The sequence below is a fragment of the Ambystoma mexicanum genome, chromosome 2p (assembly GCF_040938575.1).
Source record: "Ambystoma mexicanum isolate Mex_15411 chromosome 2p, UKY_AmexF1_1, whole genome shotgun sequence".
Taxonomy (NCBI): domain Eukaryota; kingdom Metazoa; phylum Chordata; class Amphibia; order Caudata; family Ambystomatidae; genus Ambystoma; species Ambystoma mexicanum.
This window is the reverse complement of record NC_090923.1, coordinates 666,211,305-666,237,637: the sequence shown is the minus strand read 5'-3', so window position 1 is coordinate 666,237,637 and position 26,333 is coordinate 666,211,305. Positions and strand designations below refer to the sequence as shown.

The 26,333-nt window shown below is 46.1% G+C and overlaps 1 protein-coding gene across 3 annotated transcripts in view; it reads left to right on the top strand.

Moving 5' to 3' along the window:
- Nucleotides 1-25,877, top strand: part of LOC138566675 (neuroglobin-like) — a 370,623-nt gene extending 344,746 nt beyond the window's left edge. For all 3 annotated transcript variants that reach the window (XM_069644241.1, XM_069644243.1, XM_069644242.1), the window contains one exon: nucleotides 1,862-25,877. In XM_069644241.1, the coding sequence (XP_069500342.1) occupies nucleotides 1,862-1,996 (135 nt within the window). In that variant the 3' untranslated portion in view covers nucleotides 1,997-25,877. The remainder of the gene's footprint in view (nucleotides 1-1,861) is intronic.
- Nucleotides 25,878-26,333: the final 456 nt, after the last annotated feature.

Below are 26,333 nucleotides of genomic sequence, written 5' to 3'. Positions count from 1 at the left end.
AATCTACATCGCCACATCAGGATTACAGGGATCGTCCTCAGCTGGTTCAAATTGTACCTTGTTAATCATCACCAGTTTGTACAAATGGATTACTCCAGATAACCAACTCTACCCATCATCTGTGAAGTCTGGCAAGGATCCATCCTCTTCCCCGTTATCTTCAATCTTTTCATAGAACTACTTGGAACCCTCCTCGCGCCACACAACATTCACCAATATGCAGATGGCATGCAACTCTACCTCAAGATATCCTCCATCGAAGATGTCTATAGACTGAAGGCCCGCCTCTCATTGATCCATTTGTGGATGTCCAGTACTTACCTGAAGCTCAACCCCTCCAAGACTGGATTCCTACTCCTGACCAACAACACTGAACACCCTGACACCCAGACCTGGCTTTCTGCTATGCACCTCGAGGGCATCACACCCCAGCCGGTTCCCTGTTCTAAGTCCCTTGGTTTCAATATTGACAGACACCTCTGCATCAAACAGCACATAGCAAGGAAGACACAAACAGCTTGTTACGAACTTTCTCTCCTGAGGAAAATCAAGCCCTTCATCCTGAACACCCTGATACCTAGACCTGGCTTTCTGCTATGCACCTCTAGTGAATCACACCCCAGCTGGCCTCCTGTGCCAAGTTCCTTGGGTTCAATATTGACAGACCCCTCACCTTCAAACAGCACATAGCAAGGAAGAAACAAACAGCGTGTAACCAACTTTCTCTCCTGTGGAAAATCAAGCCCTTCATCCCAGAAAACAACTTCAGATCTGTTGTTCACGCTTGGTCCTCTCCCACCTGGATGGTGGTAATACCCTTTTGAAAGGCCTTCCTGTGACTACCCGGGCTTCCCTGAGATGTGTCCTGCATGATGCAGCACGACTCATCATAGGAATCTGCAAATTGGACCGGATCACCCTGACCCTATTTAATTAGTATGGAAAGAACCCTCATCGAACTGCACGGTCTCATCCTGCAATCCTGCATTACCTTCAAGTCCTCTTGCATCATCTACAAGGCTATTACCCAGAAGTCCCCAATCTCTGGAAGGCTATGATCCACCAGTAGTAAGGGCATGTTCAGAGTTGAACTCTGCTGGTGTAATATGGAAAGAACCAGAAGACATGCCTTCTATGTCTGTGCCCCAAGACTCTACAATCACCTCTCCGTCAACATCACACTCACCCCCTCACTTCTAAAGTTCAGGAAGAAGCTCAAGACCTTCCTCTTCTGGAAATGGCTCCTCCCTGACACCTAGGTCCTCACAACCTTCACACCCAAACCGACCTGAGACTGGGTGACCTGGTCCCCACAGTTCCCTCCCCTGGTTCATTTCAGATGCCTTGCTGTCAAATTGCCTTGCTGTCAAATTGCCCACCTTCCCCGTCCACAATTGTTATCTCCCCGCTTCTCTGCTCCCCTCACCATGTTTATCTCTCTATGATTGTAAAGAGCTCCATTGCTTCTCGAAGCTAGGTCTGTGCTCAATAAATACATTAATAATAATAATAATAATAATAATAATAATAATAATCGCTGTCTCAATCTGGCTTTCCTACTTATACTCATCTCTCTCCCCCATTCCTTTCCCTTTCTTTCTTCTGAATTTCCTGTACCTCTTTCCCTGTCTCCACTTCATTTCATTACCCTGTACACACCCCATCTCTCTCATTTCCAAATGTTCTCTTCATTCCTCTGCTCCCCCTTCTTGTACTATACCTCTCCCTTCATTTGCTCATCTTTTTTTCCCTTATGACTCTCGTCTCCCTCCTGACCTCTGTTGCTTTTCTCTCCCCGTCACCACTCACTCTCCTCTTCTACTCCCCTTCCTTATCTTCGGCCGTTTGCTTTCTCTTCCAGAGCCTCTTCCTGTACCTCACTGCCATGATGAAGAGGGGATACTATGAGGAAGAAAGGCAGAGTGGGGTCAACCAGACCACTTATCAGCAGAGGTCGGAATCGCCTTTAGCTGGAAACGCTCAGAACAGCAACTGACTCCTTCAAACAACCAACTTCTAGCCCAAAGTCCTACTAGGAACACTGTATGCCTTTCAGACTGATTTTCCAGCCTTCTTTCCTGCAGCAAGTTCTGGGGGTGAGAATGTCCACCGCCACATCCCTGACGCCATAAATGAGACTACATAGACAAATATTCTCCCATCTTTTATATCCTGGCTTTGCTTCTCAGGATCAGCGGTGAGAATATTGGTTTTAGAGACTCCTCTCTAGATGGGGCAGTATATTGGTCCTTTGTACAGACTTATACCAGTACCCGAGGTTATAATATGCGTACAAGCTCCCTTAGCATCGGGGATGCCATCTTTCAGTGTTGCTTGGTTTGGCAAAAAATTGCTTGGGTTGTAATACTCCTAATGTGGACTGGATCTACCACTCAATGGTGGTGCTGAGCCTGACCACACAGAAGGTTGAACATGTGAGTCACCAGGCCAATAGGGCTGGGGCAGAGCCACCCTTTGGCTTCTGGGTGAGGGGCAGCAATTCCTCCCACCAGTGGATGGCTCTGGGTAGGTTAAGAGCAATGCCTTAGAGGGGCACATCGACTGCAACCTTTTGGGGAGCTTTAACATCAACCGAGGTGTTCACCACCTGAGGCCTCACTCAGAGGAGGACTGTGCCTTGTCTAAACGAATGAACCACACCAGCCTTTTCCAGCAGAGGAGACAGTTCCCCACATGAGAAAGGACTACAGTTCACCAAGAAGTACCCAAGAGAGGTGAAAGTGATTGGGGCAAGAGCATGAAGACCATGACACCTGTCCTGCAGATGGCTCGGAATCGCAATGATCTGGTCGTTCATGAGTTGCTCCTGGGTGGTGTGTTGCGTTTTGTTGGACAGAAGGCCAGCTGAAGAAGCTGGTGGACTGGCAGTGAGGATATATGAGCGAGTCAGCAACAGCCCCCATGATGAACATCGCAAGCAGGCCGCAAACTCCTCACTTTGTCTAGGTTGGTAGATGTTCGGGTTCCAGCTCTGGCTGCGGAAGAGCCATACAGAAGAATGCAAGAAAGGTGATTCACTGTTGCACTCAGCATGGCGAGGCATGGCCAGTTGCCAATCTACATGGACAACGCAAGGCTGGTGGCAGCTCCGTAGGCGCCAGCTGCCTTTGCATGCATGTTCAGTTACTGTGCCTCTGAAACACCAGAGAATGAAGTTTATTTACAAGAGATAACAGAGAGACAGCTCAGGATACTGATTATTTTCGAAATGCCAGATTCATCATTTTGCATTGCATATAGTTGTATCTGCAGAGGAACTTGCAGGGCGCGGGGTTACATGATGGGAAGCGTTCAATGATGAGCTGTCAGTTTAGCAACAGGAAACCGGTTCCAAAATCAGCGAGTAATAATTCTGGACACTGATTTTGAAATGTAGAAATCTGTCATTGTGCTGTGTGTTATTGTGCGGCTCCAGGCAGTCTTGCTGTACCAGGGTTGCGTGATGTGGAATGTCCATGATAAGACAGGGGAGCTACCCTTAAGGGACAAGTTAGAAGATTAAAAGGGGGTCCTAGTGCTTCTGCTCCCCAGATGTCCTGCGAACATTCTCTGTCTCACATTCAACGTTGTCAGCCTAGAAGTGGGCCTTCTCTGCTGAACAGGGAAAATACTCACTTTCCCAGAGAAGGTTTCCCGCTCCAAAGGCTACCTGATCAAACCATATCACAGGGCACAGTCTCATTCCAACGGGCCACATGCCCAGTCCTATAGGGCACCATCTTCAGTCCCACAGGGCACATTCTATCACTGACGTGTCACATTAGCACCCAGAGTGGGTGTAAAAAATAATCAGATATCAGATTGCTTGAAACATTGGCTTCAGCTCGCCATGTAAACTGTGCTCCTTGCACGCTGACAGCTTACAGCAGCCTGTGTATCTTGCCCACTGACTGCCTCTGCCCACACCTATCACCCATTTAACATACACCAACAGAGCCACACTTATCTGCTCCCTGCAGCAACCATTGCTCCCTTCTCCCCTACGCCCCCTCTACTTCTGCTCCTCCTTGTCCACTGCCAGGAAAATGGATCAAGGGCTCCAGCTGGAGCCCTGGCAGCCCTTTGCATGGCAGCCATCTTAATTGTAGGTTTTTTTTAGAGCACAGACGAGTTGCATGCTTTCCGTGGCCCATGATTGCACTCAAGAAAACATCTCTTAGCGCCGGAGATTGTGCTAAGGTGCTAATAGCTATAATGATGAGTTTGAGAGGCCGCACTAGGTCGTAATGACCTGCCGCCATCACTGCACTCAGGCCTATTAACTTGGACGGCGGGTCATCACCACTCATTATGGCTTTTGAAATGAATCACTATAGCTTCATTCTCATGGTCACTGAGAACAGTTGCAACCAGGTAGAGAACATTTTCAGTGACAGGGAACGTTTTCCGATTGTCAGTGGTAGTGCCCAGTCTCATATTGTCATCGCCATTGGGAGGACACATCCTGTGTAATCTCTACTCTTTGGTGGTCAGTTGTGTCTGTGGGTGATGCTATATGCATTCTTCTCTACGGAATGTCATCCCTTGTTTCCCTGCCAGGCAACGTTTCTATCTACAGGGCACATTCTTAGTATCACTGGGCAGATTTGGAGTCTTATTGGGCACAATCCTAGTCCTTTTGGGCACCTTCTCAGCCTCACAGTTAGGCCACATCCTGATTCTCACAGGGCCATTTTGAAGTGCCACAGATCACTTTCTCAAATCTCACAGTAGGACAAATGATCATTGTTACACAGCCCATTATCAGTCTCATGGGGCAATTTCTCAGTCTCACAGTAGGAGCCATGCAGGCGCGGCGGAGGTAGGAGAGGGGGTAAATTGCCAGTCTTTCAGGGCATGTTCTCAGGCTCATGCCAGGGAGAATTCAGCCCCCGGAGGGTCATTGTCAGTCTTGGAGAACGGTGCCTTCTTAGTCTCTCAGCAGAGCACATGCTCAGCCTCCCAGGGCTCCTTCTAAGTCTTTGAAACACACTCTTGCTCTCACAAGGAAAACGCTCAGTTTCAGGATGCCCAATCACAGTGCCACAGGGCACAGTGGCACGCAGGGGATGTCAATGGCCGCTTTGCCACAATTTCAGGTTCTTGGGACAGTGGTCACTACATGGTAGTTCACCACTGGCGAACTGTTAGGGAGAATTTTCATTTTAGTGTTTAATTTCTCCCACCTTAGAGACCCCCAGCTCTTTTGCTGAACTTTGGGACTTTGTACTTTTAATTCTATGTGTTTTCTGTGTTCTTTTGACTTTGGAGTCTGACAAGCTCCATAGGCATCATCTTTACATTGTGTCACACAGCACCTTCAGTGCAGTGGCACAGGGAAGTCTCTTAGATTTCCCAAAGGTTTAAATACTTAATAATAATACTTTCCCAATAATAAGGTGAAACTACTGTTACCAAGAGCAGTGAAGTGAAATTGACTTTACTTACATTTTGTAACTTTCTAGACCCAGCACACACTATCTTACCATTGGGTGCCGGAATGGTTACTTAGTATCCCTTTTGTCTAGTTTCTCATGTAACATTTTTATGTTACCCTTTCTACAATTAATGGCTGATGGCAGTGGTTTACTTTCTACTACCATTGTGCGTTTTTACCGCGGGATGCGTTCGTAGCTGCAGTAAGGCACCCATGGGTGCCCATTTTGTCAAAATGTCCCCAGTATTCTTTTTTTGCCAATTCTTGTTGGAGTGGTCCTTCTTGAGATTTACTCTGTGCGCCAAACTAGGTTTGGTCCCTTTCTTCCTTTTGCCTTTGGCGGGATTCACAAGTGAAGCCCGCCTCTGGCTCCAGTATGTCTGGCAGGGGCAGGAAGTGAGGGAGGTGCCCGAAGCTCCCTGTGCTTACTCCCCTTGGTTACAGGAATGCACCCAAAGGTGGTTGGCCGGCTGGCTGTCCTCGCAGGACAGCCACCCTGCTGTGTGATTGACAGCTAGGCTGGAATTAATGGGAGAAATCTGCATAAAAGGCAAGGCTTTTTGGCTTGGAAGGCAGAGTCGACCACTGGATGAAGGAATCCGAATAAGGACTTGGAAGAGATGCCTGCTGCAACTCCTGGACCTTTGGTTTGCCCGGTAGAGCCCGCTGCTGTGCTGAAGCTCCAAATTTGTATCGACTAGAGAAGCCCTGCAAGGACGACTTCTCCCTTAGGGTTGGTGGGACAAATTAACCCCAAAGTGAACACATTTGGACATCCTCTGAGAGCTGGCTGTAATTCCACTGCTTCTGCTGATGGAACCGAAGTGCCAGGGAGAGGAACACCAAATTGAGTGGATCGCTTTTAAATCGGACCCGAGCACCAGGAAGATCCTCCGGACTTCCCTGAAGCCGGACTGACCAAGCCTGAGCCACCTCAACAGAGTGCTGGACCCCAGATGTGAGGAAAGTCTGAAGTGGTATCCGACAACCGCGATGTTGTTGTTTTCTGTCAGACGAGAGGAGCTGAAACCGCGGAGTGCTGCTGAATTGAAGTTTGCCCATTGCTGCCGCTGACCTTAACTGAGGCCCAGGAACAAAAGGATCTGCAGAGCTGTACAGGAACAGAAGCCAGCTGGAACCATTTCTTCTAACCAAAGGTACAGTAATGTTAAGAGGACTTACCTCTTGTAGTGTAGCCTTACTTGTTCTCAGTTGAGACTTGTCTTGGTTAACCTTGCAGATTTGCTTACAGCTTTGCCTCTTAAAAGCCTCCCAGCTTGTGGCCCTTCAAGTGAATCTTATTTCTACAAATATTTCTAAAAACCCTTGTGCAAGACTTTTACTTACCTGCAAAGAGGATCTCCAGCCCCCCTAGACGTTGCTCAACTAACATTGGCTGTCCCGGCTCGGTGAGTGACTCCTTTTACCTCTGACTCTGTGCCTTTACCTTTCCTCAGGAAAGGGTTGCATTTACTTGACATTGGAAGGCTTAAAAAAGTACTTACCTTTTTATTAATTATTTGTTAACCTTCGTTTTATTCCCTTTGCACCTAACTCAGTATTGCTCTAAATGTGCCCGTGATAAATCAATGTCCACAGTTTCCTAGCTATTTAAGTCACCTGAAGTGTCTGTGTGCCATCCCCAATGGGTATTATCTGATTTAGAGAAACAGAGTGTGTTTTGAAGTATATTATAACTGTTACATGTTTTGCTCCCTTCTGAAGAAGGCTTGTATAACTGACTGTTGAAATAATTAATAATTGTTTAATCAAGAAACCTTGAGTCTAAGTGTTTATTTGAATATCTGTCATTGTGAAACTCTGTGTTGCAACCCTACTGCTCACATTGACCCCTCTTGAGATAAGCCTGGCTGCTCAGCCACACTGCCAACCTGTGTATTACAGACTTATACCAAAGGTTGCGTTCCTATTGGCAGGAGGCCAAGGTTGCTGTAGTTTTCCAAAGGATACTGCACACAATCTTGCGTAACTTCGGACCGGGATTCTTGGTTCAATTCCCTTACGGCTCATAATGAATAATAAAAAGTGTGTCGTGGAATTTGTTGGTGAGCTGTTCACATTTGAATGGTGATGTATCTCACATTTCCCACCTCGGATCTACGTTATAATAACGAAAAAAAAACAGGCTGAAAAGACCACGTTTTTTAATCAAATTTCAAAGGAACTAAATGAGTTTTTTGCACTTTCATTTTTAAATGTGAGGTGGAGACTCCGTACAGATCCCTCGTATTCCACCACCTGAATTCATTCCATAACCCAACCCCCATCAATTTATTTTAAAAAAAGTACGAAAAACAGCAGAAATTCAATTAAATACATTGGGCCTCATTCCGAGTATGGCGGTAAGGGATAGCGGCCACCGGTAACGAGACCGGTGGCGGTGATCCCTTACCGCCATACTCCGAGTTCCCTTTGCGCCCTCGCCCTTAACGCCTGCTTTGAGCAGGTGTTAAAGTCGAGGGCGCAAAGGGGCCTCCAAGCCAATAACGGTGACCGTAATGAACGGTCACCGTTATTTGCATCTTCCCCATTCCCATTGAGCCCTATGGGGGCTCATTTGGGAATGGGGAAGAGCCTTGGTGAATGGGGAATTACCGCCCCGCCAACCTTGGAATGGGGCGGTAATTCCGCCATCCACCAAGGCGCTGCCGGTCCGGGTACGGCGTCAACCAAGTGTTTTCGGCCTCATTGATTTGGCATTCGTTTCTTTGACGCAATACCTCCCAACCTATGCAAGACCTCCCCTAATTCTGTGTGCTATCTCTATGAACAAAGTGATAACATGAAAAAAGTGGACAACACTGTCCCGCCACACAGAACCAGTGAATAACACACTGTAAAGGCCATTTTCTTTACTATTGGTGCCAGTCTTTTACAGAAAAGGGTACACTTTTCTGCAATGTTTTTGTAGTTGGTCCATTAAGACCACATGCAACTTTAGGCTGGTTTGAACTGATAATGCCTTAGACTCTATCTTTCAGTTTTTATGGCATCACTCAGTTCTTGTTAAAGCTGTCACGCATGCATACACCCTCTTACTAATAAAAATAATAAAAAATGCATTTATTGTGAACTCTCACATTCTTTCACCCCGCAATTAGACACTATATGCTAGTATTATCTGCATTGGCAGTCATAAGGGTGTTAAATTGTCCTTTTCTCTTTTATTGTCCCGTGCTTTACTTGGAACTATCATCTTCAAAATGTTCAATTAACAACCATTATTGGTTCCACGTAAAGTCGATAATGTTAAACCCTTATGGGCTTGTGTCGAGTTTGATGTTACTATCCCTTTCCCCTATCCCTTCTCTCTCTCTCTGTACTTGCAGATCCAAATGTTCACAAGGCCCCGTAGTACCTCTTTTTCTCTATTTGTTTTTTTTAAAAAAATGTTTACGTTTTATTTTATTTAACACCAATACCTTCACATGCACGTACAAAAGTAATACAAACATAACATATCAATAATATAACTAAGCACACATTGTTGAGTATTCTATACATGTTGGAAATCGTATTGGTCTCAAAGTTGAAGAGAAAAAGAAAAGAAAAAAGAACATATCAAATTGTATCAATATCATACTCTCTACCCATCAGACAAGATATTATTTTAAAAACATCAACATAGCCAAATAATTAACAATACATTTCAGGAAACTTTCAGAATATACATATTTCATGAGGCAGAAAGAAAAGAAACATTTAGTTTAACCATAACAATCCAGGAAAAGGCCCCAGAGATAATTGAATTTGTGAGATTCTCCTCTGTATTTATAAATCGCCTTCTCATACATGGAAACAGTCAGTAGTTTCTCTGCCAAATCATCAATGGTGAAGCTGATGTGGGATTTCCATGCAGATAAAATCCTTTTTTTCACAAGCATGCAGTCTCTTAACACCCACAATTTCTTAGGAAATGAAAGGTCTTGCAATTGATGCCCTGATCTCTTCTGACCTTCCCCTCTCTGTCCCTCTCTCCACTCCTCTCTCCTGGAGTGATCACTTTCTCCTCTCCTCCCACCTCACCCTCCCTACCCCACAGGCAAAGCCACCATCATCACTGCCATCCTCCTTCTCGGTCATCCGACCCATGAAGCGTGTGTCAGTTGAGGCTTTCGCTGCCACCTTCTCGCCCCCTCTTCCCCTTTCGGCTGACACCCACCCTGACACAGCCCTCTCCACTCTTTATTCTGCTATATCTGATACTCTTGATATCCTTGCCCCTGTCATGACAATCCGCCTGAAGCCCAAAGCCAAATGTAACTCCTGGTTTGACTCGGATCTCGTCACCCTCAAACGCAAGTGCAGGGTGTCAGAGAGGAAATGGCGTGCTTCATGTTCATCCTCTGACAAACTGGCCTGTCGCCTGCTCCAAAGGCATTACCGGCTCTCCGTTCTCACCAAAAAGAGAGCCCTTATCCAAGCCTGCATCACTGCAGCATCTAACAATTCGCATGAACTCTTTAAAATCTGCAATGAGCTGGCCAACCCTGCTGCAGTCTCTACCTCTCCTGTCCCCTCTCAGGCCCTCTGTACGGCACTGGCCTCTCACTTCATTTCAAAAACTCATGACATCCTGTCCTCACTCTCCTCCCATCACACCCCCCCCCCCTCCCTCTATTCCCTGCCCGTCCTCTGGCCCTTCTGCAGCCACCCCTCCTCTCTCCTTCTCTGCCTTTCCCCTTTTTTCTGTTGATGAGGTTTCAAGACAAGTCCGATCTATGAAAGTCTCGTCAACACAGGTCCACCCCTGCTCCTCCAAAACTATTAAGGACCACATTGACTCCTTGGCTCCTGCCCTTGCTGACTTCTGTAATCACTCCTTCGCCTCTGGAGTCTTCCCATCCCCTCTCATGCACTCCCTTGTGCACCCCCTTCTTAAGAAACCCTCCTCCGACCCGTCCTGCCCAGCTAACTATCGCCCTATCTCTATCACTCCTTGGGCAAGCTCCTGGAGAAACTTGCCATCTCCCAGCTTAATCTCCATGCTGAATCTGTTGGTAGCCTTCATGACCACCAGTCTGGCTTCAGAGCTGCCAGAAGCACGGAAGCTGCTCTCCTGAACATCCGTGAGGACCTGCTCTCGAACCTTGACTCTAACATTCCTTGTGTTCTCATCTTGCTTGATCTCTCTTCTGCCTTTGATACTGTCAACCATACCATCCTGCTCAACCGTCTCCGTGATAACCTGGGTATCACTGGTCAGGCTCTGGCTTGGCTGACCTCTTTCCTTTCAAATGGACCCTCCCAGGTCCAACTGGGGTCTTTCCTGTCTGACATCTTTTTCTCTACCTCTGGTGTCCCCCAGGGTTCTAACCTCTCTCCCTAGCTGTTCAACCAGTACCTGGCACTTCTTGCCCAACGCATCGCTGCTCTCTGCCCCTACTTTCAGTGCTATGCTGATGATACCCAGCTCCTCTTCTCCTTCCCTCATCTCTGACTGTCTTTCTGCTATCCAGGAATGGTGTGCCGCCAACGGCCTCTGCCTTAATGCCAGTAAGACCGAGATTCTACTCATCGGCACACCCACTCCCTCCTTCCCTGCAGCTCTCTGGCCGGCCTCTCTTGGCCCTCTTCCTGCTCCTACCTGCAAGGCTAAAAACCTTGAGGTCATCTTCGACTCCACTCTCTCCTTCTCGCCTCACCTTTCTGACGTTTCTAAGAAGTCACACTACCTGCTGCACATTCTCAGAGGTATCCTTCCTTTCCTCTCCTTCCCCCAGAAGCTCACTGTCTCCAGAGCCCTGGTTCTCTCGAATCTGGACTACTGTAACAGCCTCTACCTAAAGCTGCCTGCCTCTACTCTCCGCCCTCTGCAACTCATCCATAACAGGACTGCGAGACTTGTCCTTGGCCTCAAGCCCCGCATCTCTCCAAGACTGAAATCGCTACACTGGCTCCCTGTGGCTGCGAGGATTAAGTTCAAAACCCTCTGCATTGTCCACAAGGCCTTCTGGGGCCTGGGGCCAAAATACCTTCAACTCTCCCTTCCTAAATATCTTCCTTCACGTGCACTTCACTCATCCGCCTCCAACTCCCTCAGGGTCAGCCGCTTCTCTAAGCAACGAGTTGGTGGGAGATCTCTCTCTGCTGCAGGGGCTTCCCTCTGGAACAGCCTTCCTGCCTCCCTAAAATTTGAGGAGAACCATCTCCGGTTCCGGAAGTGCCTCAAAACCCTCCTCTTTGCTTCTGCTTTCTCTCCCTCTCTCCCCTGCTAAATCACTGAAATTGTACTAAATCAGCAATCTGGCCCACTCACCAATCTCGGTCCTTGGCCCAGCCACTCTCCCCTGCACTGCCTTCCCGGCAACCCCTGCACTGCGGGACTGTCTCTGGATCGCTACAGCCCCTCTGCCCAGCACTTGTCTGCACATATCTTGCACTTGCCAAAAGCTGGCCCTTATTATTTATCTTGTTCGTTACTAACCGTGTACTGCACTTTCCCCCCTCCCTTTCCCCCTTGCACTTTTCCCGTCCCCTTAACCTTGCACTTGCGCGATCTGAATGACACCTGGCCTAGTAGGATCGTTGTCTGTCTCCCTTTGTCCCCCCCTCCCTGCCTCGTCGCGCCTTGAAACACTTGTGTATAGGCACGTTACAAATGCCATATTATATCATATCATATCATTGGGTGACATCCCCGAGAATCGGAAGTGAATCATTTCTCGGAATAGAACCCTGCAACGCTAAGTCTACCCTCTCCTACACACCCTGCCAGAAATATCTGTTTTTTGCACAAGACCAAAGCACAAGACCAAAGCAAGTGACTTGAAGTGCCTATAGACCGATTAAACTTCCAGCATAGATCATTGCCAGAGAGACCTTGTCTGAACATTCTTTCTGGTGAACGATATGTCCTAAAAAAGTATCTCAACATTCAGGACTGATTTCTTCGCCTAGTTTGTCAGTCAAGACACTTGCAAGATCTGAGGCCCCCTCTCGTTTGGATGCCAGAACATTGTACATAATGGCCACAGGGTGACTTGCTCTGGCACAGAGTTCCAGCGTTAACCAAGCCTCACTTTGCTCATAGTTGTGTGGTGTTGACTCAAGCTTTGCAGAAATTAGACCTCTTAGTTGCCTATATTTGGCATAGCTGCAATCGTTCAAATTAAACTTCCTCTGCAACTTTGCAAATGTAATCCAAGCTCCATTCTCAAGCAGGTCTTTGATGTATCAGATTCCTCCCAGGTGCCAGGATGGCCAGAACAGCACTTTCCCTTGTTTGGTTATTGAAGGATTTAGCCAGATGGATGCCTCAGGGAAAAGAAATGGGTCACAATTAATGTGCTTGGAAAAGGAGCGCTAGCATTCATGCACAAAGACAGTAAGAGGGCTCAGCTGGCATAATCTCTTGGACCTCGTAGATAACAATGCTCGGGGTTCCAGTTGAAACACTGGGCTGGATTTGAACTTAGTCCACATGTCTGGCTCAGGCTCCACCAAATGACACAAATGTCTCATTGTGAATGCTAAGTGGTATTTAAAAAAGTTTGGTAAATTCATTCCACCCTGATTCGATGGTAGTTGCATCTTCCTCAATGCAAGTCTATGATGCTTGCCATCCCACAGAAACTTCTGCATTAGTGTGTCAAGCTCCTTAAATGTTTGTTTGGATGTTTTAAGTGGGAGCATGGAAAGGATATAATTTACTCTTGGTGCCATGTTCATCTGAATACAATTAACTTTGCACAAACCAAGAGTTTCAGGAGTGACTATCGATCAATGTCACTCTTAGTCTTGATATTAGGCCGTCTAATTTAATTTTGGGCAATGTTTCAACTTCTGAGCTGATCCAAATTCCTAAGTACTTTATCCGTTCTGCACACCAAATATATTCCATGTTGACAAACATATGACGCATACATGACCGGTGATCGGGAGAGTCTCAGACTTGCACCAATTGATCTTGTATCCAGAAACTTTGAGGAACCTTTGGATGTCCTCCATCAGATAGGGCTTTCCTAAATCAGGGTCACGCACAACCACCAACAAATCGGCTGCATAAAGCCAGAGCTTGCCAGAGCTTTCAACACTTCCAATTCCCCTTATATTTCCGTTGGCCCTCAGCATGATCGCCAGTGGTTCCATTACTAAGATAATCAATAACGGCGAAAGAGGGCAACCCTGCCTCATCCCTCTTTTCAGTTCAAATGACTCAGAGGGTAATCCATTAGTGAGTACACTTGAAGTTGGATTTGCATACAGCAGTCTCACCCATCCCAAAAATGTTGGTCCAAATCCCATTGCCTTCAGGCTTTCAAACAAGTACAGCCATTCAATCATATCGAAGTCCTTCTCAGCATGAAGGGAGATAGCTGCCACCGGCGCCTCCATCCTTCTTCCTTCATTAATGGTCAAAAGTAACCTCTGCAAATTGTCTGCCACAGATCTTCCAGATACAAAACCAACTTGATTCTTGTGTATCAATGTGTGTACAACCTTCTCCAATCTCTTGCCCATTATTTTAGCTAACAGTTTACAATCAGTGTTAATTAGACCAATTGGTCTGCAACTTTCACACCTCTTTGGTGACTAATCCTTCTTCAACAAAACTGTAACTAGTACATGTCTCAAGGAGGTAGGTAAGATTCCCTTCTGGAATGAAGCGGAATACACATCGCGCAGCAGTTTAAGACCACTTTCTGGCAATATCTGGTAGAACTCAACCGGGAGACCATCTACTCCAGGCGTTTTGTTGCCATTTAGTCCTGAGATTGCAAACTCGATGTCCTCTACAGAGATCACGGCTTCTAACGTAGTTACGAGGTATTCTGATAGTTTGGGAATTGGGATATGACTTAAAAAGCTTGCAATTGATCCTGGTTCGTACTTTGTTTTGGACTTGTATAAGTGTTCATAAAATTCATTGAATCTAATATTAATGTCTTTGTGCAATAAGAGCAGTCTATCGTTGCTATCCCTCACTGCTGCAATTGTCCTTGCGCTTTCCTCCATCTTCGACCTGTATGCAAGTAATCTCCCTGCTTTTTCTCCTTTTTCAAATTAATTGATGTTGCTCCTGAACAATGCATAGTCTTCTCTGTCTGAGATTATCTTTTTCAATTCATATTTCATCTTTCTCAGTTTTGCTCGTACTTCTTGGTCTTTGTTGTCACATAGCGATGCTCGAGAAGCTTTGCCTCCGCAGTGAACCTCGTTATCTCTTTCTCCTTCTCTTTCCTGTATCGGCTGGTCTTATATATCAGGTATCCTCGTATATAACATTTCAGCGCTTCCAAGAAGGAGAAAATAGAGACCTCACTTGTCTTGTTTATGTCAATAAAAGTTATCAATTTCCGTTATGATCTCTTCCAATGTTTGTTCATTATGTAAGACTGAAATATTCATCCTCCACATGAATGTTTTAACCAATGTATAATTTGGTGAGATGCGCATCGACACTGGTGCGTGGTCTGTTATCCCAATCAGACCAATCTGTGAGTCATAACAGCTTTGGGTCATACGGCCTGAAGTAAGAAAGTAATCAAGTCTTGAATATACATCATGGATTGCGGAGTAAAAACTGTAATCCCTATCATTTGGATGCCTGCCTGCATCAGGTCCATTCCAAGATTGAAGCCACTCCCTATGCAAACAGAGTTCACCTGGCTGTCTTGAATGTGTTGTGCCAGTTCATGAAAAAAGGAGGTCTGCAGTACCAGGGACACACACACACAGCATAAAAGAGATTTGGTGTCCTGGATTTTAACCTTCACCGATACAATTCTATCTTCTGCATCTGATTTGTTTGAAAGGACCTGTGTAGGAAAAATCCTTCTAAACAATAGAGAAACCCCTCTCTTGTTTGCTGTATTATTCAAGAAGTATGTTTGACCCACCCACCCACGCCTAAATTTAATAGCTTCATCCTCTACAAGATAGGTTTCCAGAAGCATGGCAATATCACAAGACATTGATTTCAAACAAGACAATACCGTTCAACGTTTTACAGGATTGTTTAGACCATTTACATTCCATGAAAAAAACATTCAAGTTGTTCCTTTTTGTTGTTTTCAAGGAAGGCATGTTTTGCAGATCAGCCAAATAGTAAAAAAAGAAATTAAATGACAAATGTATAAAAAACAGACCCAAAACCAACTTGGGCATGGGAGAACGGGTGCAACCTGCCAACAAACACAAGTGGACGAATCACCAATGAGCTTGGCAATAGTGTAAAAAGTAGTAAAAAACAATAGGATATAAAAAAAAAACATAAGAAATATTAGCCCACCAACCAACTGTTTGCACATACTATCACCAGTCTAGCAATTTCTAAATTAGAATAATTTACAATCAAGTCATTCAAAAATTTCAAAATTAAGTCAAATCAGATTACATTTTGCATGACAATCAACATATTGAATTTCCTTAACTAAACAATCAACCCTTTTGTCATATCATCGTGTATATACATTTAAGGTATATTTCCTTGGCGCACAACCCCTGGTTATTTCATATGCCTCATAGGTTGACAACAGTGTAACGTCTATACTTCTCTATGAACCGACACTTTAATCACAACTCCCAGATGGCATATCTTTAATGAATATATTATTTATTTTAATACATGCAAGTTCTCATGGAATGCACAACATAATGCATTAAAATCTTATCACGATGTGCAAAACGTCTTCCTGTCATACAGAGAGACTCAAAAACCCGGAACCAATCTGTTCCCATACAGACAGCCCCATAGGTCAGCAATCAGCCTGATCGCACATCATGAAACGTGGTCAGGACACAAAGCCTTAGTCTTTTTCACTATTTGGCATATTCCATTGTCTTATGTTTCCCTTGTTCCCTTCCCTTTGCCCTGTGGGCACTTTGAAACACAATTTCCTTGATGTATATGCGCCTTACAAATGCCCAATAAAATAAATAAATTAGGGGCATGCGATATTAGCGGATGTGCTAATTCCAGGTGGTATTGCTTTTGTGTTGAGGAGGTTTCCTGTTGGGCTGCTGGAAATGTCTCAGAGAGGGACTATCAACAACGGATATGAACATGCACGTTCACTGTAAACTTGAAACTCTGTAAAGCCCAAGCATGAATTAAAAGCCTTCAAACATCAACCTCCATTTCACTGGGCACATTGTCAGCATCACAAGACACATTTATAGAATGTCATAACAGGGCAAGCTCACAATCTCACAGAGGGATGATCAGCCTTCACGGATTCCTTCATTTCCTCAGAGGGCCCATGTTTAGCATTCAGAGCACATGATCAGTTTCACAGCCTTCTTCCGAGGTCTTGCTCCTCTTTGTGCAAGTGTTAATTGCACAGAGGGGGCCTGTTCTGTTTGCACTTTTGTGCAAAAAGGTCCTCTCCATCCAATTTTCTGCTTTTCCACCACTTAGGTGATAAGTTGGCAGTAAAACATACACAAATACTTCTTTACTCTTCACTTTTCCACTACATTGGTTGAAAAGTGTAAATGTTTTTCACAATTAACGATTGTGAGCCTTTTACAATGGATTTCTATGGACTGCACCTGCTTTTACCATTTTGTGGATCGATGTGGATTCCATGGTAATCCATTTTTTTTCCACCAGCATGAAAATTCATGCTGGTGCAAATCCAAGCGGATTTGAAAACTGGACCTGGAAGAGTGTTCTCCAACTATGCCTGCTAAATCAAAGACAATCCAGCAAGTTGGTGAAAATAGCGATAAAAGTGTACTTTCACTGTGGTCCGTCACTGTATGGCTCTTCAGCATCTCATGCCAAACTCTTCAAAACGGAAGTCATCTTTCTGCCGGCTTCCAACACAAGCCTTACCCTTTTTTTGCGACCTCTGACTGCAACCATTCATCACTATCACTGCTTCTGCTGCTTGCATTAACCCTCTCAACATTCAGAAAATGTGTCCATTTCTTACTCGCCACTCTACAAAAACTCTAATCTCACCCACGCGTTCAGTAAAATCAACTACTGCTCATGCCTACTCCATGGCATTTCTCTGTACTCCTTCCTAACTCTCAACAAAGTATTTAACTTCACTACCCACACTCTCTAAAACTTACCCAGATGCTACCCACAGTCTGTATAACCTACCCAGATGCTCCCCCACTGCTATCTCCCTATGCTATGCTGTCTGACTCTCTATGCACAGCCGCTTCCTTCTAGTCTACAAAGCTATGAATGGTCTTGCTCCTCATTGCCTGTCTGATAGTATCTTTGTCTGTTCCTGTTCCTCATTGCCTGTCTGATAGTATCTGTGTCTGTTCCTGCTCCTCATTGCCTGTCTGATAGTATCTATGTCTGTTCTCCATCTTGTTCCCTCCACTGTGCTCTCGCCTCACTGGCCCACGCCCTCCGACCCCCGGTCTTCCACTCACATCCGCTCTTTCTCCTTACTTGCCAAGCTCCATTGGAACTTGCTACCCGTCGCAATCATAACCAGTCAGACTGTGGGTTTCTTCAAAGTTCAGCTAAAACTTTACTTACTTGCCAAAGAGGGTGCTCCCACTGCCCTCTCCCCACCCCCTACCTAACACCACCATTCACTCCAGTGCCATGTAATTTTGTCATTTTGTGTATTTGTACACTACTCATGTTAGTTTGAAGCACTTGCCACTTAGTTTAATGTTATCTTTGTAAGTCATCTGCTTCTTATATTTGTGGTTTGTTTTTGTTTTGTCACTGGTCTATTATCCACTTGGCTCACGCCCTCATAAATTGGTCCAACACTTGTTCTCATATCTTTGCAATGGTACAGACTCCCTTCCGGGGAATGCCTTTGCCATCTGTAAATGTGTTATTGTAAGTCATTTCTGATTGAAACTAGCACCCCTGTTCTTCAAATAAATGCAAACACAAATACCAACATGTTTGCTGATCCACAAGTCTTAGACATGAATCCCTTTGGCCCTTGGTCTCTTGTAGCTTATTTTCATTCTCATAGGGCACATTCACTCCCTCACAGCGGGCATTCATAGCCTTGGCAGATCTAATCTCAAAAGGCACATTAGCACCCGATAAGAGTGGCCACCCAATCATGTATGAACCCACCAGTGACCAACCACTTTCTCAGAGCCACCTGCACACACCCCCCGGGTGTCCCCCATCTTCTTTTTGGCCCTTGCCACCCTCGCACCCTTCCCCCTCACCCCTTCAGCCTTGCCTCTGTCCCCTCAAGAATCCACACCCCTTTACAACCCGCTAAAGTTTGTACACCCCCTCGCATCCCGTTGCCCTTGCTGCTGGTTCATCAATCCCGATTGCCACCTTGGCAATGGCAAAGAGACTTAATCCCTTTTCCAATGCATTTTGACCACCTGTCTTTGGGCCGGCAGTCCGCTAGCAAACCTTGCCCCCTCACCACCCCCACATAGTGATATCCTCAGAATTGAAGTAGGGAACATGCAGAGTCTCATAAAGCAAATTCTCATTTTCAGAACAGGTTCATAGTTTAATGTGGTGCATTTGTAGTTTCAAGCGGCATGTTTTCTGTTCCACGCGGCATATGCCAGGTTCACAGAAATATTCGTAGTCGCGCATGGAGCCTTATTAGGTTTACAGGAAACAGCCCGGCACACTCACTGTCTCGCTGGGTGCATCTTCCATCTCAGGGACTTGGTTCTCAGGCTAACATACCACATTATCATTTCCCGGGGTACCTTTCCAATCTCAGGGAGCACCATCACTGCGTCCCAAGGTACCTTCTAGCATGGGGCACATGATCAATTTCACCCAAAATATAGTCCTTCTCATAATGGGTTTTCCCTGTCTCTTCTGCCTCGTCTCTGCCATGGGTAACCCCTAAGGAAAGGTTCTGTTTCTTTTTATCCTCAGAGGTTTGCTATAGCTTGAAAAATAATGGTATGTGGCCACAGTTTACATTTATTTTGTCTTTACGTAACATCCTACTATCGTTTAGTTCCCAAATCACCATTTTTCCACCTCTGTGCCCAATGTGCAAGGCCAGCAAAGCGCGGGACTCTTGAGCTGCTTAGGTCCAGAGGAACTCCCAGCCACCCGTAGCGGCACCACGCTGCTCCCATCAGCACCTGTGCGAGCCAGAGCAGCTGGGTTGTACCTCAAGGTCCACGTGACTTGGCCAGGCAAACCCAGAAGGATGAAATCGCCATGCCACCCAGGAGACACTCCACTTTGTATTCTTCCACTTTTCTCCCACTCCACCAATACCAGTAGAGCCGGGGCTGTTCTCTCTGTCAAGGGCAGAAAAACGCTTAGCCACTGGGAGCCACACCACCCTGCTCCCATCACTGCGGCAGCCGGAGGAGTCTCACAACCAATGTAACCAGCCCTTTTCATCTGAAGGGAGGGAATGGGGTGGTTGTGCGTGGGTGACTGGTGAAGGACAGCTGGCAAAGTATGTCACCTGTTGAATGCCACCCAGTGACTTGCCCTCTCTGTCTTTAATGCCAGTCACCAGACCATGGCATAAAGCAGGCAGTGAGATGTGCCTGTACTGCAGGGTCAACCCCATGCACCGCCTGCCCTTGCAAATGATCTCACTGCTCACCATTGCACCTATTGTCTCCTGACCTCCAGTAGTATTGGCCAGCACCACCTGCCCATCACACCATGTGCCTTTTCCCCCCATCACCATAGCCCTATCTTTCTCTCATCCCTGATGCATTAGCCTTGCTGCCCCCCGCCCCACCCTAGGGCACTATCTGTCTCCCTCCCATGACCACTGAGTTATTTTTGCAAATTGTGTCCCTCTGCCATCATCCCCACATCCCACCCTCTATCTCCCTCGTGTGCCCATTCCCTACAGCTGTGAATCCCCCCCACCCCCTATGGCACCCGCCGTCTTCCTCCCCTCCACTACTGATGATGCTACGCAGCACCCCTACACCACATGTACCACATCACACCCCCTGGACCTGATAGCCAGCAGCCTCCACCCTCACAAACTCTATTGCACCCTCTGTCACCCTCTGCTGGCCCTCTGCTTCAGGTAAGAAGCACCCCCTGCATCCCTTCGTACCCTCTTTCTCCAACCACTCCCTCTCTAATTTGGCTGGGCAGCACCACCACACCCAATTTTATTTTTCGTCCTTCTAACCTGACCCCCGATTTTCACACTCTGAGTCCCTCCCATGAGCATCTGATACTTCCCAGCAGCAGTACCTGCCCTCACACCTTATCACACCTTGTCTTTCCCTCATGATCCCTCATGAGAAGGTTCAAAATGAATGTGAATATATTGCCCCATGCCCAGGAGATGTAGGTGAGACATGCCTGTGTACATAAACCTAATAACCTCCCCGTCCCCCAATGACTCTTACACTCCACTCTATCGCATGTATATTTCATGGCTAGAACTTCGGACCCAGAGCTACTGATGACCTCTAATGTTCCTGCTTTTGCCCTGTGAAAGGTTATCTGTCTTGTTCCTACGTCCATTTGTTTTATGTTTGTTGTAATGTGAATAACCTGCAACACCAGTAACCAATTGTGCTTTGCAAAGGCCTCAACCGCACTTTGCAACCCAACTGCCAGCTGAAATCTGAAGAGATGAAGTCATGATGTCATAAGATGAGGGAGCTGTAGGAGCTACGCGAATACGGATGAAATTCCACTTCAGCTGGCACCCACAACCGGATCTCTACTCACCAAGCCCTACTCAGTACTTACCACTTGCAACATGCCCACCAGATCCCTCAATGACTGACCTATGAGGTCTCCTTACTATGTGCCAGCACCTTTAAATATTGCCTACCTTCATCACGTGACCTAAAAAGAGCAGCTCCCACTAGTCGACCTGTATCTTTGCACAAGGTCCATCAGAAAGGTATCTGGCCTACTCTTCTTCAGTCTGTATAATGGCTTGCTGCCCTTCCTGCCTACTACACAACCTCCCTCAGAGAATCACTTCAACTGGGGCATAGCCTGTGAATCCCTCTCAATCCCCCAAAGAATGAACGCTCACCCTCAATATATGCATAAGTAGGACCACCATGGTTCACGCACACCCTCATGATCCAGTTCCACACACTGTGGAATCAAAGGACCTGGAAACCTGGCAGCACCCAACCAACAGCACAACCTCTCTTAGGAGTAACTAGGAGAGACTGATTACATATCCTGTGTCACCGGGAAGAACCACCACCACCACCAGCTGAGGGGGAGCGTACTCTGTCCCAGAGTCGGGATCCCCACCCTCCCAAACCTGGATGTTCTCAACGCTTGTATATCCATGTTTAGGAAACTACCACCCCCTTTAACCAAACCCTTATGTCACACTTCAAAGTCTATGACCATACTGTAGCTGGTGGGCCAAAAGGGCCTGCCTAGAAAGGGCTGCATACTTTTCCCCTAAGGGAAAAACTAGAATGAAAGACACGGACAACATGGTTAAATAAAAAATACTGTATTTAATGTTGATGTGTGTGAGTGTTTCATTTCCTTCTGAACTAGTCCATTCAGTCCATCGTGGCCGGCGAGGCGGTCCCTTTCTGAAAGCGCTCCTGGGCCACGCAAGCCAGGCAGCCTGGGAGATGAAGAGCAGGAAGCCTCGCAGGGCAGCCCTGGTGAACAACAGGACGCTGTAAGTCTAGGGATGCCTTGTTGTGGCAGCGCGGTTGGAGAGAAGCTCCGGGCTGTGGCGGCGAGGCAGCCCAGGTGAAGCCCCGGCAGCCTGGCCCGTGCATCTCTGAGACACAGTGCAGAGAGGGCGGGTTATGAGGAGGAGATGGCAGTGGTGCAGTGGTGACCAGGGCGGCGTCCGTATGGCTATTGGGACGCTGCTGGACCCAAAGATGGTGCCTGGGGTGCGGCAGTGAGTCACACCAACAGGGGCGCCACCTGAAGTAAATATTGCAGCGCAGGGCACAGCAGTGACACAGGAGGCCCCCACACCACTGGGGCCATCCATATGAATTTGAATGTGGCCATGGGCATGGCAGTGATTTGTGGGTAGACCCTGCTGCCTTTGTGGCCCACCCTGAAGATTTTACCAGTGTCACAGGTTGCAGCAGTAATGGACAGACCCTCACGTGGGCAGGGCACTGCCCAAAGACATAAAAACATCACTGGCCACATGGTGATGAGGGTGGGCCCACGTGGTGGATGGGGGTCACCCAGGAAAAAAGAAGTGGGCCAGGCCCCATTTACCATCAGGGGATAGGCCTCCATCCATCCACCAGAGACAGACCCATGGAAGTTACTGGGAAGGGGGTGAATTACTGCAGTAGCCCCCCCCCCCCCATTGTAACATAATATAAAATATGTTGCTTACATGTTGTGTTTGTCAATTGTATATTTATGTTTAAAGTTAATATGTTTAAAGTTATAATAGGTAATTTTTAGTTTAGGAATGTAATGAAGGAATATGTAGTGTGGGGGAAGGCTTTTAGTAGAAATGTTAAGTAGTTAATGTTAAGTAGGTTATGTGCAGTGTATATATAAGGAAGTAGAGGGAAGGTACCTTGGTGTGAGGTGGTGGAAGGAAGCTGCGGCCTGCCTGAGGCTGCCTAGCGAGGTGGGACCACCCATGGAGGCCATCCTCTGCATTCATACTTCAGTGGGTGGTACCATGAATTGGGTAGGATGTCTGTTGCAGCAGTCTCACCCTATGGGTCCCTTAGACTCCTCCAAGGAAGGGGAGGGCTGATGGAACGGATCTTCATGTAGATGGTGCTCACATACAGAGAATTTTAGGAAGGGGATTAGAGTGCAAGTGTTTTTTATAAATTAAGGGGGGTCCCGTTTGGGATCTCTATAGAATGTACCTTGTTGTCTGTGTCCAGTTAGTATGGTAAGAACTCAGGGTGTAGCCCATATACTGCCATCAGCAAGTACATTTTACAGGTGCAGCACCCCTCCCTATCTGCTGGGCCTGGGGGTGGGGATGGTGGTGGCAGTTCCAATGGGAGCTGTCCCTGACCTGGGCAAGGACGGAGCACTCCCGCCCCTAGTTAGGATTGGAATTCAAGGGCTACATTGGTGGCATTGCTGAGATAGGCTAGGCCCTTGAGGGCCTGGGGGTATCCTCATAGCGACATCACCTACGGAAATTTCCCAAAGAGGAGAAATAATGTTTTTTTGCCATAGCTGAAAATGATCTGCCCAGCTCGGACAGTGTGAGGGGGGAGGCCTGAACTCGTCAACCCGAACTAGGCCCCCAGTCGGTCCGCTTGAGGTGAAGAGCTGGAGTACATAGGTGCTGGGCTGCCTTGCAGGGGCAGCCTGGGCGAACAGCTAGACAATGTGGGTGAGCCCCCACACATATGGGCAGTCTCACCCTTTAGGTACCCAAGACTTCTCCTAGGAAGGGTGGGCTGACAGAGCAGATGACCATTTAGTTGGTACTCTCGTCAGGGGAATTTGAGGAAGGGGATTAGTGTTCGCGCAGCTGTAAGAAGGGTCCCTTTTGGGATCTATATAAAATCCACCTTGGTGTCGGTGTGGAGCGCTCCCTGGCCCAGGTTAGGACAGGAAATCAGGGGCAACAATACAAACACCCAGCCCAGTTCCTACTCCTAACATTGGACAAGAATTCAAGAAACCTCATTAAAATCAATACATTCACTTTCTGTTGCCTACTAAGCACACAATCAGCAAGCAAAGATACTTTGAATATTCATAAGATTCTCAAGGCTTAAAACCACATACTTCCCCACAGTTCTGGACTCCATGTTTTCTTAGGGATGCAAAATTGTGTGGTGGTACAGGCTCAACAAAAACAGACAGAGGACTTGCACTCTCATTCCATGGGTTTTGTAAAGGCTCCTACTAAGCAACAAACACCTATCAGTTGTCTGAGAACTTACTGGAAAACTGCAACCTCAATGTAAAAATGGCAATCCATATTCTCCAGGCATACCACCCTCCTGGCCACTGAACGTGGCTCCTAGAGTGACTAGACATCCTTAACCGCAACCATGGGCTCATCTAACAAACAAATCATGGCAGGGGACTTTAAGCTCTTGGTAGACGAGCCATTAAGAAGACATCAGCAAGAATCTTTGAACCTATGGCCTACCCAATCGATTATGGGTCCCACACACTGTCATGTCACTGGACTGGATACAGCCTTAACACTGGATACTTCAGTGGTCAACATCACATCCTCTAAACAATAATGGATAGATCATCATCTAATTACTGACAAGGCGACCATCCCTTCACAACCCTACCTTGGTATGACTGCTATTGAGGTATCATTATAACAGACCCATATCCTTTTCGCCACCTTCTGAGATGTCTCTGACAACATTTTCCAACCTATTCCAGCCCCTGTTCGTAACTAATGATTCTTCTCCCACAGACACCACTGGAGGATCTCAACACTTGGTAATCGAGAAGGTGCTAGGTGTACTGGAACCCAAGATCCTCTTAAGGAACATAACTGGTTTCAAAGCTTCTCTGAAATGTTGAAATGAAGGACTTTCCAACTTGAAAAGAACAGGCAGTACCTATGAGAGGAAATGGATTCTGACTGCATTGTATGAGTGCGGTTGGGGTATTATGGAGATGCAATGTAATACTTACTCTCTTTATAAAGAATATTCTCAGGTTATAAGACGAAGAGACACTTTAGCATCATATCTTAACATGTTCCCATGCCCTAAGCGTAGCTTGATTTATATCCACTTTAGACTGAATCAAATACCCGAGAGAGAAATTCAGGGAGCTACGTTTTAGATACCTAAAGAAAATGAAACCTGTAGATTGTTTGATGATTCCGATCAAAAAGAGAAAATTAAACATTTACATACCGATTGCAAATATAGATGGGCCAAAGGGGTTCAATGGTTTTCGAGATTTGTGTATAAATATTCTGTGTTGTCAGCTGAATCATTGTGGATTTGTTTATTGGAAAATGTATAATGTGGGAAACATGGTTATATGAATTGTTTGGTTTGCAATGTTTATTTATGGATTGTGAAAGGTTTATTTTCTTTTAAACCATAACAAAAACAAATGCCTGTAAAAGTAACTCCTGGGACATTCAGGAGACTCGCTGGTGGAGAAATAAATATAATCACACTTGAAGTTACAAATCAAAATGCATGTCAGCAGAAATGTTCAAGAAGTGTAATGAGGCGGCCAAATGCACTCAAACGCAAAATACTTACACCCCAACACGTATATGAGTGCAACACATGGTAGCTTCCTTCTCCAACAAAACAGACACTTTTCAGCCTAGAAGGTGCCGGTCTTAACCAGCCGTGCATAACTGTCATCTTTGATTTGGGATATAACCCTGTAATTAATATTGTGGATATTTAGTTCAGGAAGACAGGTCTTCCAGCAGGTACACATAGTTGCACCTATAATTAGAGATTCATTGAACATTGGGTCAGGTACACCCGGATGATGTGGTTATCTCTGTTTTTGCAGACATTTGATATATTGACAATTTCCCCTGAAGAAGACCTTTTGTACAAGGTCGAAACATGTGTTGTCTGTCCAGTAAAGCTAATATAGTTGACATTATACTGAATGGTGCAGCTTATTGAGTCATTACGATTAGTGATAATAACAATGAGAGTGGTAACAATGAGAGTGGAAGTGGTGTGTGGTGCAAGTGGTCAACTTGTTCAGAGTAGTATAAAAGCCAAATTAAATTCTTACTAGCTCCCCAATACCTCACTCCATGAATCCCACAGGATCCTATAAATGTTTCTCTCCCATGGCGCTAGAAATACTGATGAAGTAAGTCACTATGGTAAAAATGTTAGTAAATACTGAACCTTGTTCAACAATGTTAACTAACACAATGCGTCTCTGTCCCTCTTGACACTTTTGTTAATACCTTGTTTACAGAAGAAGTGCATACCTACCTAAAAGAGGCCAAAAATACAAACTCTCCTGACAAAAACTCAATACTAATCATGACGACTTGCATAACTTCCACCCAATCACTAACCTGCCCATAGAATCCAGCAACCG